The sequence below is a fragment of the Hipposideros armiger genome, unplaced genomic scaffold (assembly GCF_001890085.2).
Source record: "Hipposideros armiger isolate ML-2016 unplaced genomic scaffold, ASM189008v1 scaffold_405, whole genome shotgun sequence".
NCBI classification, from domain to species: domain Eukaryota; kingdom Metazoa; phylum Chordata; class Mammalia; order Chiroptera; family Hipposideridae; genus Hipposideros; species Hipposideros armiger.
In genome coordinates, this window is record NW_017731755.1 from 1,735,831 (window position 1) to 1,753,662 (window position 17,832).

At 40.6% G+C, this 17,832-nt stretch overlaps 1 protein-coding gene across 2 annotated transcripts; it reads right to left on the bottom strand.

The window, feature by feature from the left end:
* Positions 1-4,722: 4,722 nt before the first annotated feature.
* Positions 4,723-12,645, bottom strand: SERPINB1 (serpin family B member 1). Of its 2 annotated transcripts, none has more exons than XM_019663796.1 (7): positions 12,551-12,645; positions 10,612-10,787; positions 8,730-8,867; positions 8,088-8,205; positions 6,977-7,119; positions 6,721-6,888; positions 4,723-5,226 (listed from the first exon to the last, which is right to left on the bottom strand). In XM_019663796.1, the coding sequence occupies exons 2-7, from the start codon at positions 10,777-10,779 to the stop codon at positions 4,825-4,827; spliced, it is 1,137 nt and encodes a 378-aa protein (XP_019519341.1). In that variant the 5' UTR covers positions 10,780-10,787; positions 12,551-12,645; the 3' UTR covers positions 4,723-4,824. The 2 variants fall into 2 exon arrangements, with proteins under 2 accessions (XP_019519341.1, XP_019519340.1); XM_019663795.1 differs by lacking the exon at positions 12,551-12,645 and adding an exon at positions 12,093-12,470.
* Positions 12,646-17,832: the final 5,187 nt, after the last annotated feature.

Genomic DNA, 17,832 nt, shown 5'->3' on the forward strand with positions numbered 1-17,832 from the left:
ATATTTATAGCTACATCTACTTTCATGGTTAGTATTGCATCAGATATCTTTTCCATTCTTTTCCTTTCAAACTCTGTTTTTGTGTTATAGATATATATCTTGTAAACACAATATAGTATTTTTTCAATCTAGCCTAACCATCTTTGTCTTTTAACTGAAATCATCAATTTACATTTTAAATAATTACTTAAATATTTGGAGTTTAATATATTATACTTGCTATTTGTCATGCCTGTTCTGTGTTATCTTGTTTTCTTTTTTCTTCCCTCCTTTTGGGTTGATTGCATATTTTTTGTTCTTCCTTTTTTCTCTTTGGTTTATTTTGTAAGTCATAAACCTTTATACTATTCTTCTACTGGTTGCCTTAGATAGTACAAAATGCATCCTTGACTTTCAAAATCTAATTTAATGTACAGTCATGTGCTACTTACCTACAGGATACATTTTAAGAACTGTGTTGTTAGGCGAGTTGGTCATTGTGCAAACATCATACAGTGTACTTATACAAATATAGATGACATGGCCTACTACAGACGTAGGCTCTATGATATAGCCTCTTGCTCCTAGGCTATAAGCCTGTACAGCACATTACTATATGAAACAGCAAGAGATTAAATCAATGTAATCAAGAGATGGTAAACACAACACGTATGAAGCTGCTGCCATTGTAACACGGCATACTGTTTTACAGCAAACTTTTTTATAAATAAAAAGAGTATACTCTAAAATAATAGTAAAAATATAGTGTAGTAACTACATAAACCAGTGCATAGTCGCTTATCATTATCAAATATAATGCACTGTACATAATTATATTGCTATACTTTTAAACAACAGACAACACAGTGGGTTTGTTTATTCCAGCATCACCGTAAACATGTGAGTAATGTATTGTGCTATAACATTATGATGGCTAGGACATCACTATGCGAAAAGAATATTTTTTTGGTGGGAGGAGGAAACAGCCAGGGTCATTGGTTACACATTGGCTTCATGCCACAATGGCATAGTTGACTCTTTTAAGGAGAGCACAGCTCACAGTGGCCCATGCGGGGATCAAACCAGCAACCTTGGTGCTATCAGCACCACGCTCTAACCAACTGAACTAACCAGTCACCCTGCGATAGGAATTTTTAAGCTCCATTATGATCTTATGGGACCACCATGGTAGATGTGGTACGTTGTTGACTGAAACATCGTTATGTGGTGCATGACTGTAATTGTACTTTTATTCTCTTCCAAGACAATGCAAGAGAATTTTACCTCCATTTCCCTCCCTAACTTCTATGCTATCATTTATTTTAATTTTGCATTTATTTGAAATTCTGTAGTCATTATTACATTACTATTTTTGTATGGTCAACATTTATTTAAATTTATCATATTTACAATTTTTTTTGCTCTTTATTCTTTTCTTACAACTCTGATATTCCTTTTGTATAAAGTCTATCCTCTAGGATTTTTTATTTTTATTTTTTGAAGTCTGCTGATGGTGAACTCTCTGTTTTTGTTTGTCTGAAAATATCTTGAGGAATATTTTTCTTGGGCATGGAGTAATTCTGGTTTGGCAGAGTTTTTTGGTGGTGTTTACCCAGTGTATTAAAAGAATCAGTCTATGATCTCTGGCTGTCATAATTTTTGTTGATTTATGTGTGGTCCTTTTAACTGCTGCTCCTCTGAGGGTACTTTAGTTTTTTTTTCCCTTTGGTTGTTTTATCTGATTTCTTTTATCATTATCTCTTACAGTTTTGGATTTCTACAGTTTCACTAGTATGTGTCTAGAGAGGGATTTCCTTGTAATATCGTGCTTGGGGTTTGAGTATCATTTCTAGAATCTGTTAATTGATGTTTATATCAGTTTTAGAATACACGTTTAGTATGTTAACACTTTAAATATTCTTCTCCATACTGTCTCATCTTTTCCTTTTAAGTATTTTCTTACTGACTGCTTCGAGTTTCTTATCCTCTCTTATATTTTCCATTCTTTTATCTTTCTGGGTTTTACTTATTATATTTGTCTTTCTGGAAGAAATCATTGATAATTTCTTCTGGTCTGATAATTTAAAAAAAACTCTTTTTTTTTCTATCTCTAATTTGCTGATGAAGCTTAGCTATTTAGTTCTTCATTTATAATTATATTTTTGAGCTCTAGGGTTTCTACTTCATTTTTATTCAAATATGCAATGTCTCTCTTACATTTCCAGTTATCTGCTGAAATGTTTAACTTTTTCTTTTATCATCTTGATCTTAGAAAAGTGTTGTTTTATAATTTGTGTGTGATAGTTTCAATATTTGGAGCCTCTGTACTTCTCTATTTGTATTATCTGGTGTGTGTGTGTGTGTGTGTGTGTGTGTGTGTGTGTGCGCGCGCGCGCATGCGTGCTAGTTTTAATTTATGCTGTAATGGCTCCTCACCCTTACAGTTATCTTTGATTATGTGCTAGATATTGTATTTGAAAAGCTGGTTGTAAAAGTAATTCAAAGTTTATGGGTAATCCCCCAGAGATGATTTTTGTTTCGCTTCTGCCATATGCTTCTGGGTAGTAGCAAACCAGAATGAATGTAATCCAATTCCAGGGATTAGAATTTTGGGAACTGCCCAATAATTTACATCAGGGCTGCAGTCTGAGCTGGTTCACTTATACTCACGGGATGGATCTCTTAGGGTGCCAAATGGAAGCACAGGAGGTCTTACGGAACCCCCACTCCAGACAGGCCCAAACTCTGCCTGCCTGGCTTTGAACATCATCAAAATCCGTTTCACTTCTCATTTACCTCTTTTGGATTGGGAAATGCCCATAGGGCAAAAGAGGCCCCAGTTTCTGTATTCAGCAAGTTCTCCTGGATTGGCTCAGTAATTCTTCATGATCATCTCAGCTCTTACTTGGCTGTGGGCTGATGTTTGCTTGGTATGGATTTTTACTTAAAATGTCTGAGTACCCTAGCTCACTATTACAAAAATTTGATATCCTCCAGATAAATATGAATTGGATTCTAGTTTCTGCTTTGGAATTTACTAGTTGTTGTGACCTTTAACAATTTACTTATAGCCCATGGGCCTGTTCCTTCATATATAAAATGGATTTGAGCAGTCACTTTGGGATCTGCTGTTTAGTTTCTACTTCATCAGCACAATTTACTCTAATCACTGAGGAGATTTTAGGATAAGGGGCCAAAAGAGGAGTTGCAGAATGCAGTGACTGTTGCTTTTATTGTTTTTCCTATAGGTAAGAGGATCTGGAATGTGGTAGGTGCTGGTAAATATTTTAAGAAACAAAGAAGGAAGGAAAGCTTGTCAACAGATTTGTTAAAATTTTGTTTTTATTCTGTGAAGTCACTCACTACCATCATGATGTCAGTATTGTCAGTCCAAGAACCCCATTTTATAGTCCTGGCTTTTCTGAGATTGGGGAGAAACAAGAGGACTGAGATCAGTCTGGCTGGCAGAATCTTAGGAAACTTTTTTAGCCGGCCCACCAGCTATGTGGGAACAAGAAAATGCAGCATTTGACAAAGGTTTATGTTAATCAGAGCCCCACCTATCTTCCTCCACTGATGCTTGTTTAAGTGGGACAGCATTCCATAAAGCTGTCCCATTGCCATAACAACCTGTATCAGATGATGGAAGTCAAGAGCCTTTATCAGAAAATACATAATAAGCTGGTTAATGGTGAGATCTTTACACCCCCTCTTTGCTTAACAGTTTCTCCTACCACATTTTTCTTTTTGCAGTTTCTTGGCATCTTTTATGATAAGATACCCACTTCTTAACTCCTTGTGACCCCACACAAACTACGTTATCAGGTAGGATAAAGGACAACAAAAAAGGGAAGGCAGGTTATCACCAGGTGACTCTTTAATAGTTTGAAAACTGAAAGGCTGTAATAGAATACTAATCCTATAGACAAAGGGTCAGAAACATTGGCCAAGGCAAATTTGTCTTTATAACTGGGGCCCTTAATTGGGGTGCTACCCTATATTTCAATTGAATATCTATTTTTAAGCCTCCCTTCAACAATCAGAGTGTCTCCCTATTATAGTTTCCAAAAGTCTATCTGTGAAATAAATTACATTATTATGTTTCCCAAGGCTATCAGAAGAGTATAGCAATTCCATAGATTATTACCTTATCAAGAATCTACACATGTAATTGATGCATTCAGAAGCAATCACTGAAAAATTTCAATATAAAAATAAGAGAATAGATGCCCATGGGCCAGCTGAGTGGCGCGATGGTTAAGAACTGGCTTGGGACGCCAGAGGGCCCTGGTTCAGATCCCACATATGAGGGCCAGTGACACTGCCCGCCACAGCTAAGATGCTGAATAACAGCTCAACCTGGAGCTGGGCTGCTGTGAGTTGCTGGCAAAGGCGTAGGCTGCAGCCCCTGTGGCAGTGGGTTGCCATGGTCTACCATGTGTAGCCAGCAGCCAGCGTGAGCGGCTAGCAGCCGCAGTGAACGGCCATCCAGAAGCTGGCGACTGATCTGCCTCGCCCGGGAAGAGTGCAATGATGGTGCCAACTTGGGCCAGTGAAGCAACGTCCTCCACAACTAGACTGAAGAACAAAACAACAGCAACTTGTCTGTTCTCCTTCCCCCAATTCCACAGCACTGTTCCCATCTCCCCAATACCTCAATTAAAAAAAAGAGAATAGATGCCCATACCAAAGTTAATGGGTGTAAACAGCCAACAGAGGTGGTATTATAAAGGAAATTAAAGATCTTGTTTTGGAAGGTAGTTTTATTGGTAAAGATATACGAAAATTGTCACCACTGAAAGTGCCGGTAATAAAGCTCTGAGGCTGGCCTTGTATTTCCAGTACCTAAGGGGAAGAAAGTCTGCCTAAGAACAGGATGTTAGTTGAGGGATTGTGTCGAATGAAGAAAATGAATGGATGGTCGGCACGGAAATTTTCCTCTGGCATCAGCATGCAGAAGGTGGCGATGCCTGCTGTGGCGGCCGCGGCCTCTGTGCCCTCCTCATTTACTTCCACAAAAGACTTGTGGACAATTTTTGATATGAAGAGATCTCTGGCTCCGGACATGCCAGACAGATCAGCCTTGCTATTAAAGAGATCCTCTACACCCAGGTGGGCCAGGTGAGAGTTGAGGTTGTAGCTCTCTTCCAGCTTGAACCTGGGCAAGTGGACATTGACTTCTATGAGAGCCAGATTCTCACGTTTGGTCCACTCATGCAGTTTTTCCAAAGTCAATTGTTCCTCCATCTGGAATGATAATGGGCGAAAAGAAGAGGTGAGAACAATTTCATATAAACAAGGTAATAAAGCATTATTTAAATGAACGGACTCACAATATCAGTTGCTACTTAGTTTCCTTCATGTGTTGTGCCAAAACAGATTCCACATGGAGGATTTCATTTCTTTCCAAAAATTGGTGATAACAGATGGAGCTGTGTTCCAAGCCATCAAGGGCTCAAAGTAACAGGAACATTGGACATCCAGTACCTCAACCATCATGCATCATCCACCCACCCATCTATCTGTCTATCCAGGACTTACTAAGCCCCTACCACATTGGGTTACTGTGATGAGCCATGACAGCTATTATTACTCGAACTGGTTGAGTGGAGCCAGGGAAAATTTTAAAGGTTTCTTCTATTTATTCTGAACCCCACTGATCACTGTGGCTATCTGTGAACCTCACACAGCTGAAGTAATCTCTAATAGGTTTAGCTCCTAGGTAAAAATAGAAAAGGGCCTAATTCCTCATCTAAAATGTGGGTAATAATAGAATCTACCTGACATCATTGTTGTGCACATTAAATGAGTTAATGTATATAAAGCACTTGGCACATAGCAAGTGCTACATAAATGTCAGCTATTATCACTAATGTTATTACTACCATTGGACTTGAACAGAACCATCATTCTACTTGTTCTATTGATGCTGATTAGTCCTTTCATGAGGTTAGAGAATTTCTTTCTATAATCAGAGAAGAGATGAATATGGAAATACAATTGAAATAAAGAACTCATTGATTTTAACATATACTTTATACATGCAAATGGCTAATATTAGATTTCTTCCTGAGAGAAAGTTTGGTTGAGTGGGAAAACCACACAGCAGGCTAGAGACACTAAAAAAAACCCAAAAACATAAACTTCACAGTTTTGCCTAGTTCTAGCCTGGCAAGAGACGCCATAGCCTTTAAACTATATGTAATAGAAACCTCATACGAAGTTCATATTAGAAAATAGGCCTAGCTCTCAGCAAACGTGTCACATGAGTCTTTTCTATCATGTAGCTGCTAGAAATTTAAATCACAATCAATATGAATTGTGGTGAGAGTGAGCAGTGTAATAATAGGCTTTCATAATAAAACTATATACCGTACTAATGTTCTGGGGTTTTTAATTTTAAAATATTTGTTTCAATAAAACAAGCCTCATTTTACTGCACTTTCCTCTAAAGTTCATTTAAGAGAGCTTCCGTGAGCTGCCACCTACCAATGTTACATTTAGTATAGATCTTTAGATGTTCCCCACCACAACTGTTCCTTAACAGCAGATAGAAATTTAAATTTAGGGCTTAAGAGTAGTAAATGTTCATGGGCTAATTTACAAAGGAATGATAAAGAATCAGAAAGGGAAGTTAAGTAACACCAGTAAACACACAACAAGTACCGACCACACGACATACACACAAGGCAGAATCGGTAAGTCAATGGAAACATGAGCACTGAGTGTGGGAGCCTTTACCTTCTTCAGACCTGTCGACTCGTCCTCAATGTCATCCGGCAGCAGGATAACCATGCTGAGCTCCTCACCTTGGTAAGGCAGTTCCAGCACACGGCACTTAAGGTCCTGGATGTAGCCATATGGAAATTTCTTCTTCTGATACATCATTTTCACTGTTTTTGTGTCTTTCTGAACAGTTGAAAAAAACAAGTCACTCATATTATTATCTGCATTCTTTTAGAGCAACGAGTAATTTTATACAGTTACCTCGCCTTACCTTATTCAGTCTGAATGATGCATCGGCCGTGGCCTCTTTCATGAATTTCTCCTGCCAATTTCCTTTGAAATAGATGGCATTCACTAGCACAAGTTTAGTCATGTTATCAACCACACCTGTGACCAACAGTTCTGGAATTTTCCCTAAAAAGATAAAGTAAGTTTTTCTTAAAAATTCATATATGGGAATTCCAAATTTGAATTGACATTTGATCACTGAAATGCACTGAAATGCAATTCAAATGCATACTTTCTATTTAATTTCCTTTAACATATTAGTTTAGGAAAGTCCTACAGCATGTTTCTACTTTAAATAAACCAACTAAAGGGTTTAAGGGATAAAAACAGGAAACCTCCTTTTCTGGAGTGTGTGATCAACAATGAGCCTTATTTTGTGAATGGCCATTCTTTTTCAGGAATAAAAAATATTCCTTAACAAAAATGTTTTTTAGTCCTAGTAAATAAATCACTTCTTCAAATCCTCCAAGTGGAAGCTACTCTCACAAAAACGATTTTAACCAATATCCAAAAGGTAACGACAATTACTCCACTGAAACACAAGGTCCCCATGACCACAGCATGGCCACGAATCCTTATATGGAAGACAGGTGTTCAGCAGGTACCTTGATGAATTCCATGAGTAGGTTAGAGAGAGATGTAGTGGAGAAACAGCCGAGGGAAGAGTCTGCCCCACCTAACATCCCTGATTGCTTAGACAAGATGTTGGCAAAAATTTTATGACCACATCACTTTGTGACTATTGAGTCACAAGTATCAGGAAATGTCTTTCCATATGTGTATTAAGAAATTTGGGCCAGGCTGGATTTTCCTCAAAACTTTATTCCTTTTATTCTACATTCAATGTTAGTTTTAATTTTAAAATGTAGTTTTGGGAATTTTTTGGGAAAAAATATTTAGCTGCTTCAGTTAAATTATGTTTACATTTCCACTTTGAGGAATTTCTACATTCGAAAGCTGTCTGGCACTCTGCAGTGCCACAGTTTACCCCCAGGGTCAAAGGAAAAGGGTGAGGGAATCATTTGCAGGTTGAGAAGATGGCAGGAGGAAAAAACAACCAGTGTGTAAATACTACATTCTGCCCACTCTCTTACCTTCTGTCTGCCCTTTGACCCACTCATTTATCACCTTCCTTGCATCTTCAGAAGCATGTTGAAAATCTACACTGGTTAATTCAGCACCATACATTTTTTGAGTTGAAGCTAAGAACTCCTATGAAAGGGAGGGAGGGAAAATGTCATGAATAACACCTACTAGATACAGAAATGGTTTTCTAAAATCCTTAAAAGCAATAGAAATTGTCCTAAGAGGCATAAATTTCATTGTAACAATAATTTTAACCCTTATACTTTTTGCATTATGGTAAAACATACTTTACCATCTTAACCATTTTTATGTGTATAATTCAGTGGTTTTGGTGTTGTATAAAATTTACCTATTCTCTTCTAAACTTTGGCTAATATTTTCATAAATAAGCAAATACTGATTGTTCTTGAAAGTGAATTATGGAATTCACTCTTGCTTTAGTAAAATAGCCAGGATCAATCTTTTCACTCTGAAGACCATAAAATGAAATCACATCAATTAATGGGAATACTGTCTGTCATGTTTTCATTCTGTATCATTTTTCTGAATGTTAAATTCAGAAAATTGAAACTAACTTCTGTGACTTGATTGTGCTGAAAAAAAGTCTGCATTGTCTAGTGAGTTTTAGAACATGAGTGCAAAATACTCACAGGGAGGAAATTATAGGTTTTCTCTCCATATAACCTATTAGCAAGTTTCAGAATATAGGGAGCTCCACGCTTGTTGATATCAGCATTCAGACTCTGAAATCTTGAATGAATCTCCTCAACTGTATTGAAATAAAAAGCCTAAAATAAAGAAAACATTATTTTTATAACCATTGATTTTTTGAAATTATAAACGGATTCCTTGGTATTTGCTTCCATCAAATTAAATTGTTTTTATTACTAATTATTGGGCTGATAAGTCCCAGCCCAATACTTTATTCATTTTTCAATGGAGAACAAATAATAGAATCAAAAATTTATAGCTTTGTGAGACATAATAATTACATTAGAAACTGTTTTTATATCACTTTTTTATTGTAACTATAGTTCCACAAATAGGAGTGGTTAATAAACTAAATATTTATACACCTCTGTTTTTTCTCCAAAGAAAATCATAAATGTATGTTCATATGTATATTCTGTATTAAATATAATTTTACTAAAGTGCTCAGAAATAAACAGTAAAAATAAGAATCATCACCTATGCAGAAACACAAAGATATTACAGATTGAGGGTTTTTAAAATTACACTATTAGCACCAGTAACTCACGTATTTAAAAATAACACCTACAAATATAAACAACATTTGGCAAAAGTTTAATTTCCATGTTACAAACCAAGAATCCCTTTATGGTTTTATGAGGCCTGGGTTGGTTCCTTGTTTTAAAACAGGAAGAACAAACCTTCACAGTGTACAAAGTCCAGTTAGTCACCAAGATATGGAATGTTTGTGTAGTTCCTATGATCGATCTGCTTTAATGTAAATAGCGGGGGGGGGAGGGGATCCTTAAAACTAGTCTTTGCTGAGGTAATAAAGTCCTTGGAAAACCTCAAAATAGAAGCAACTGCAAGAAGCAACTAACAATTAATACCAGGGTTGTTGTTTTTTAAGTGGATTTTTGAAAACTTTAAAATGCTTTCCTATCTGCTGTGATAAAGATGGTTGGTCTTCCATAAAATACAGTAATAGAAGCTCTACAGCTGAACAGGCCCATAAACTTGAATCCAGGGTTGGCCTTTCCTAGTTATAGGCACCATGTAATTTGTGAGCAGTAAGTTAGAAAGACCTTCACTTTTGGCACTCCATTCCCCTAGGTTTCAAGGGAAGCCAGAGTTCCCCTCTCAGAATTAAAGAACCCGTAGCACAGAAGTGCCCTGCACACCCAGTAGGAAGGCCAGGCATTCCTGCTTCTTCTCCTGCTGTAAGAGTGACCTGCCATATCACCCAGGGCTTGGTCCTGTCTGTAGCTGCCACACTCCATCACTCTCCTCTCCCTGCCAGGTCCTCCTGCTCACACAGGCACTTGGTGCCAGGCACAGAGCTAGGCCTGGAGAATACAGAACTACATGGTCACCTGTTCCCTCAAAAAAGTGACACTGCCAACTTCTGCACCGCGGTGCTTTTCCTATGTGTCATTATGCTCAAAAGTAACATTACATAACAGGCATTATGAGTAGCAGGCCACAGGTAGCGCAGAAACTGGAAAACCCTAGTCCAGGATGAGATGCTGTCAAAGCTTTGCCCACTGGAATAGAAAAGAAGTGGCCCACTGCAAGGGTTTTGTAGCTTTCTTCACTGCTATATCCTCAGCCAAACAAAATCAGCACCTGGCACACAGTATGTGCTCAGTGAAAACTCGATCGTGAATGAAAGCCTGCATAAAAATGGATCGTTCTTGGGGCTTTTCTGAAAGTCTGGCTTCATAATACATAGTTGCTGAAACAGAAATTCAGGTTTTAAAATACACTGTAAGAGCTCAAAGGCACACATTTTCAGTACAGACTTGCAAGGAATTCAGACTATTTTTGTTTGTTTCTGCTGACCTTCGACACCTGTGCTGCAGTAGTGCCTCTGGTCCCCAGAAAGACCATGGCCAGCGCTGATGAAATGCTTATGGGAGAAATGAAGATGTTTCCAGTAGGATTCTTCTCATTCAAGGTGTGGAAGAGATCCAAAGCGAACCTGGTGTTTGCTGTGCTCAGCTGCTCCATGGCGAAGGCTGCAACAAAGAACAGAGACCCGAGCTGCCCACTGCCCACACCAACAAATCACGCAGTGGCATTTCTCCATGTCTTCCTCAACTTGTGCCAACTGCCCTGAACAGCCTAGAACTTGTATTTTCTTACAAAAACATTTTCTCATGTGCACAAATGTGGAAACTAGACATAACTGGCCAAGAATCCATCAGTGACCCAGGATCAGGACCCAGGGTACCCTAAAGGGCTCTGACCTTACACACAGCAGCTAAGGCTGGGCCTTTCCTGATAAGTTTATGAGCACATACATTTCCCACCCTTTGGATTGCCTCTGATTCTTTTGGGCAATAAAGCCATTGTCCACATTTACCTGAAATAAGAATGCTCCTATTACAAAATCATACCTACCTATTACGCATTAAAGCAAATTCCAGTAGATATAATATTCCTTATTTTTGAGATTCAGTTACTAATGTTGAGAGAGGTAAAGTGTCGCAAGTATCATATATCTGTGTAGGATATGAGAGTTTGAAAACCCAGCACAGGTCCCAGGATCAGGCGGGGCCGTCCAGACAGGGAGAAGATGACAAGTCTCCTCTCTGACACTCTCTCGCAGTGTCCCAGATTAAGCTCTGGGCATTCCACCCCAGCTCAGCCGCCCACTTACCGTGGCTACTTCTCTCAGCGCCTTAGTTTCCCCCACATATAGTCAAGGAAGAATAATAGCTGTGCTGGCTGCTTCGGGCATAATACATTATTATTATTGTTGTTTAAAAGTAACCTCTAGGGCCGGCCGAGTGGCGCGTTGGTTAAGAGCTGGCTTGGGACGGGACGCCAGAGGGCCCCGGTTCGGATCCCACATATGAGGGCCAGTGACGCTGCCCTCTACAGCTGAGATGCTGAACAACAGCTCAACCTGGAGCTGGACTGCCATGAGTCGCATGAGAAGGCAGGTGGGTTGCCATGGGCTACCGTGTGTAGCCAGTAGCCAGCGGGAGCAGCCAGCAGCCGTTGTGAGCAGCCGTCCAGAAGCCGGCGACCGATCTGCCTCACCCGGGAAGAGCACAATAATGGTGCCAACTTGGGCNAGCCGCTGTGAGCGGCCGTCCAGAAGCCGGCGACCGATCTGCCTCACCCGGGGAAGAGCACAATAATGGTGCCAACTTGGGCCAGTGAGGCAGCGTCCTCCACAACTAGACTGAGGAACAAAACGACAGCAACTTGTCTGTTCCCCTTCCCCCAATTCCCCAATAAATAATAATAATAATAATAAATTTAAAAAATAAAATAAAAATGATTTAAAAAAATAATAAATAAATAAAAGTAACCTGTAGGATTGCATGGGCCTCGTCTCCCTCCCTCCACCCACAGAAAGGAGAAGCAGATTCTGCCTCGGGGTTGCCTGTTAACTGTCACAAACAGCTCAGGAAGGGAGCTCAGGAAGAAAAACATTCCGATCTCAGGCTCCAGGTCTGCGCCATGCCCCGACCTCCGCCCCTGGCAGGGCTGCCTGGCCTCGAGTCCCCGACACAGTGTGGGCAATCCGGGGTCTCCCCGGGGGCGGGGCGCACAGCGGGGGGAGGTGGCATCCCAGGCGCAGGTAGGCGGTGCAGCGAGCAGTCCTGGCGAACAGGAGGGAGCTGTAGTGACCCCAGGCCAAGCAGGGTCCGGGCGGTGGTAGGGGGCGTTGACTCCTGCATGGTGCGCCGAACTGCCGGGGCTGGCCGATCCTCCCCAACAGGGTAACGGGCTTGGGAGAGGGGGCGGGGAAGGGAGTGGCGCTTACCCTCTGATCTGCAGCCTAGGCGGGGCGCGGGAACTGGAAAGCTGCGCGGAGCTTGCACACCACCCTTATATAGCTGCGGAAGTGGAGTGCTTCCCGGGAAGGGGGCTGGGACCGACTGGGCGTTGGCCCTTCCCCCAGATGACTAACTAGGAGTCTGGGCTTGGTCTTTATAAGCCCAGGTGTGGTGAGCATGGACTCTGCACAATGCCCTACTCAAGGAATCAGCACCTGTCTGAGTCTAAGCAAACTCAGATCTCTCTCTGGCAAGGACCTGGTGGCCTATGGTGTGAGTGACTGAGAGGACATAACGTGTCACCTCTTAGAGGGCAAACTAGCACCTTCAGAATCTCATCAATATACTCCAAATTCTGTAGGAGGGGGCGGGGCAGGAGGAGGGAGGGGCCTCTAGGATGAGATAAAAGAGAATCAGGTCTGTCAACTGATGGTCATTGGTGTCAACTCAACACCAGTAGAAATCCTCAATTTAGGGGGCAGTGAAGCAGGAAACTTTATTCAGTGCAAACAGCTCAACTGTGATAAAGCACAGCTGCAGCTCAATAGCGTTGCAGCTCAATTATGAAGCAGCATGGCTGCAAGGCTGCCCTCTGGCTAGACAGCTCTGTTCCGGTCTGCTCTGGCGAGATGGCTGCCCGTTTTGCACCTTCTCTGAGCCAAAGAAAGTCTTCAATTTTCAGTAGAAAGGGAAAGTGAGCTGGGAGCTGACTTAGAGAGAAGTCCCAGCTTTGATCCCTAATTGGTCTGTCCTCATGCAAATGACTCTAAATCCTCAGTTTGATTGGTCCAAAAGGCACTATCTTGACTGGTAAGAATGGAGCTGCTCTGATTGGTTGGTAAGATGCTAATGGAGATTTAGCTGTGCAGCTTCCATTGGATGGGGCAGCTTCAGTCCTACTGGTTAAAATACCACTCCAGGAATTCCTTTGTAAGGGCTGGCTCAGATGGCAGGAACACAGTGCAGGCAGGTGGTTAAGTGCAGGCTTGTCCCTGAAGTGCAGTTTGTGTGAGAGGCCCCTGTGTAGAAATGGCTGCTAAGCTCTGTTTTTACATTTTGAGCCCAGATAGCCACCAGTCCTTGATAGATATCTTTTTTCTCAGAGTCCACAATTCCAAACAACATCCTTGATGTCACTGTCTTTAGATACCAAAATGAGTTCAGATAATTCTGCATTCATGGAACTTCTCCCATGGTTTTTTGTTTTGTTTTGTTTTGTTTTGTTTTGTTTTGTTTTTTTCAAATCTCAACATTAAATGGGCATAAAGGGAAAATCTTATTGTTTTATGAGTATGGATAATATAGTGTGAATGGGTTTGTAGATTTTTTTTTTAATTCTGAGAACTTGTTTATAATGAAAAGGAGCAAAGAAGATCCAGTAATGAGTGATGAAAATACTATCCATAGTTTAAAAAGAAAGCAGCAAGAGTTTAATAACTACAATTGTAGAGTGCCTTACAGTTTATTAAAATAAAGAAACTAACATTTATTAAAAGCTACTCATAGCTAGATTGAAGTGGTTTGATCACACCTGGTAACCTCTCTACTGTTTCTCACAGAACTAGAGAACCACTCAGTAGCTTCTATGAGTTCATTATGAGAAAGTCAAGAATGAGAGGTGACACTGAGAAGCTAAATTAAAATCTGAGACCCATAACCAAAGAAAAAAGTATTCATCAATCATCAATCAATACATGTACTGTCTAAGGTTGAGACAAAGTAACTATTCTGTCAAATTACATTGGAATATTCTACTGGTGGCTTTAAAATGTAAATGGATACTGTCAAAGGTCAGAGATACTCATATACTCATGATGGCACAGCCGATTTGATACAGAGTTTGGCCTATCTACTAAACTCAAGCATGTGCTTACTTTAGCGCCCATCCAGCAATTTTACCCCTGGGGCTTTTCCCAACAAAAATGTGTATGAGCATGTGCACCTGGAGATATTTACAAGAATGTTCATAACAACATGGTTTGTATTAGACCCATACTGGAAACCACATAAATGCCCATCAACAGAATGGATAAATACATACAATACAATAATATAATGGAAATGGACACACTACAGTAATACACATCAACATAGCTGAATCTCACAAACACACTGTTGAACAAAAGAGCACAGACACAAAAGAACTGTATGGCTCTGGTTATAGAAAGTTCAAAAACAGGCAGAACTAATCCATGGTGTTTGAATTCAGGAGAGTGGTTGTCTTTGAAGAGTAAGGGGGATTGTATTGACTATATTTTCTTATTTTCTGTATTTTTGATGCTCTGGCATTTGAGGCCTTGATTCTGGAGAGACTACCTCTATCAGGATTAGCTAATTCCTAGAGATAATGAATGACTCCCCTGACTCCGCTATGTTGTTACAAATGGAAAGATTTCATTCATTTTTATGGAAGAGTAATATTCCATTGTATATATGTATCACCTCTTCTTCATCCATTCATGTATCCATTGACACGTCTATTGCTTCTATGTCTTGGCTATTGTAAATAATACTGCAATGAATATCGGAGTTCATATGTCTTTTCAAATTAGTGTTTTGGGTTACTTCAAATAAATGCCTAGAAGTGGAATTTCTGGATCATGTGGTAGTTCTATTTTTACTATTTTCAGTAACCTGTTTCCCATAGTGGCTGCACCAATTTGCAATCCTATCAACAGTGCGTGGAGGCTCCCTTTTCTCCACATCCTAACCAACACATGTTGTTTGTTGATTTATTGATGATAGCCATTCTGACAGGTATGAGGCGATATGTTATTGTGGTATTGTGGTTTTAATTAGCATTTCCATGATGATTAGTGATCATCAATAGTGGAGCATCTTTTCATATATCTATTGGCCATCCGTATGTCCTCTTTGCAGAAATGTCTATTCAGGTCCTCTGCCCATTTTTAAATTGCATTGTTTGGGGGATTTTTTGTTCTTATATTGTAGGAGTTCCTTATATATTTTGGATATTAACCCCTTATTGGATATATCCTTGGTAACTATCTTCCCCTATTCTGTAGGTTGTCTTTTCATTTTGTTGATCGTTTCCTTTGCTGTGCAAAAACTCTGGTGTGATATAGTCTCATATGTTTATTTTTGGGGGCCGGCCGAGTGGCTCAGTTGGTTAAGAGCTCGCGAAAGAGTTTGAGCTCTGAGCAACAGCGGTTCGAGTCCAGCCCGAGCTGAGCAGCCGCTGAGCTGCCAACAGGTAGCAGGATGGCTCAGCTAAAAAAAAAAAAAAAAGTTATTACTTCTTTAAATAGGTTTTCAATCCCTTACTTTCTTCCCCTTCTGGTACCCCATATTGAGAATGTTAGTACAATTGATGTTGTTCCCAGAGGTGCCTTAAACTCTTCTCGTTTTTTAAAATTGTTTTTTCTTTTTGCTGTTTTGATTGGTTGTTTTCTGCTATTTTGTCTTCCAAATCTCTGATTTGATCCTCTGCCTCATCTAATCTATTTGTTGATTCCCTTTAAGACAGTCAGGAATTCCCTGGTAAACTGAGCAAAGATAAAAAAAAAACCTGACCATTTCTTAAACTAGCCATTCCTTCAAAATTATAGGGTAACTCCCTCATACTGGAACAAAGACATCAATCATGCCCATTTTGAAAGACATTACAAAAGGCCTTCCCAAGGCTGAGCAACAGAACAAATCTGATAGACCCCTTAATAACATGCACCACCAGTATTTCAGCATTCCCCCTTCCAGGTAGAAAAAAAACTATAAAACTCAAGCCTTTTACCCTAGCTAGTGGGCATCCCATTTTCCAGGTACCCCCTCGCGCTCGGGAGCTGTAACCTTTCTCTTGCTTTAATAAAACTATCCTCTGCTACAAACTCTACCTCTCTGGTCCATTTCTCCATTCTCTGGCTTCATGAGACCATGACCCGGCACAAGAAATATCCTACATCACTTTTAATGTATTCTTCATTTCAGTTGTTGTATTCTTCATTTCTGACTAGTCCTTTTTAATTTTTTTTATCTCCACTTTATGTTTCCAATCTCTTTGTTAAAGTTCTCATTAAATTCATCTGCTCCTTCTCTAAGTTCACTGAGCATCCATATAACCCATGTTTTGAACTCTGCATCAGGTAGATTGTTTGTTTCCATTTAGTTTAGGGTTGTTTTCTGGAATTTGTCCTGTTCTTTCATTTGGGATGTGTTTCTTTGTCTCCTCATTTTGACTTAATCCCTGTGTTGGTTTCTATATATTAGGTAGATCTGTTGTGCCTCCTGGTCTTGTCAGAGTGGCGATGTAGTAGATCTCCTGTGGTGCAGTCTCCCGGGTCACTTGAGCCAGGTGCTTCAGGTGTGTACCTTGTGCAGGTTGTGTGTGCCGTTATGTTGTAGTTGAGCCTTCATTGCCCTTGGCTTGTCAGTGGGAGGGATTGACCCTCAGACTCATTAGCTGTGAGAAAAGTTCATGACTACAGTGGATAAGCTGTTTTGTGGGGGCTGGCCCTGTGGAGATGGATGCATTTTATTGAAGCTCTCATGCCTGCCCAGTCTGCCATTTGGGTGTGTTGTTTGTGGAGCTGGTTGGGCGGTGCTCTGGTGCAGTCTGAAGCTGGCTACCATATATGTTGGTTCTGGCACCTCTTGGGAGGGGGTCTGGTGCAGGTCAAGGTCAGCTGCTGTCTGTGCCTTGCCTGGAGCCACCTGGTAGGAGCTAGAAAGTGATCTGCAGATGGTTGCCACTTGTGCTGGCCATGGAGGTGACTGGGAGAGAGGCTAAGCTAGGAAACAAGCCTGGCTGCCACTAGTGCTGGGCTTGGGGCTGCTTATCAAGAGGTATAGGGCCTGTCAAGGACAGATGCTACTTGTTTGGGGTTTGTGAACCTTTGAGAGATTTTCGGAAAGTCCACAGCATGAACCAAGACATGAACCATATGTGCAGAAAAGCTGCTAGATGAGGTCAGGGCAGGGCACATGAACTGAGTGGGGCAGGGTCTCAGGGAATTACCAGGGCAGGGGGAATGGTGTTAGCCAAGTTAATGAAGAGCTCAGGTTTGGGGCCCACCTACACATACCAGCTGGATGATGGAAGGGATCAACAAAGGAACAATGGTGTCTGCCAGCACTTCTGTCCCCAGAATCAGCTGCCCTGACCCCTTCCCTCTGGTCTTATCCCAGAGCTAGTCAATTCAGCTCCCCTACCCCACCTCACCCCATATGTCCCTAGTGCTTTTTGAGCTTTGTCTCAGTGCTGGAACTCAGAATGAGTAAGTCCATGAGTAAGTAAGTTCATTCCTAGGCTCTT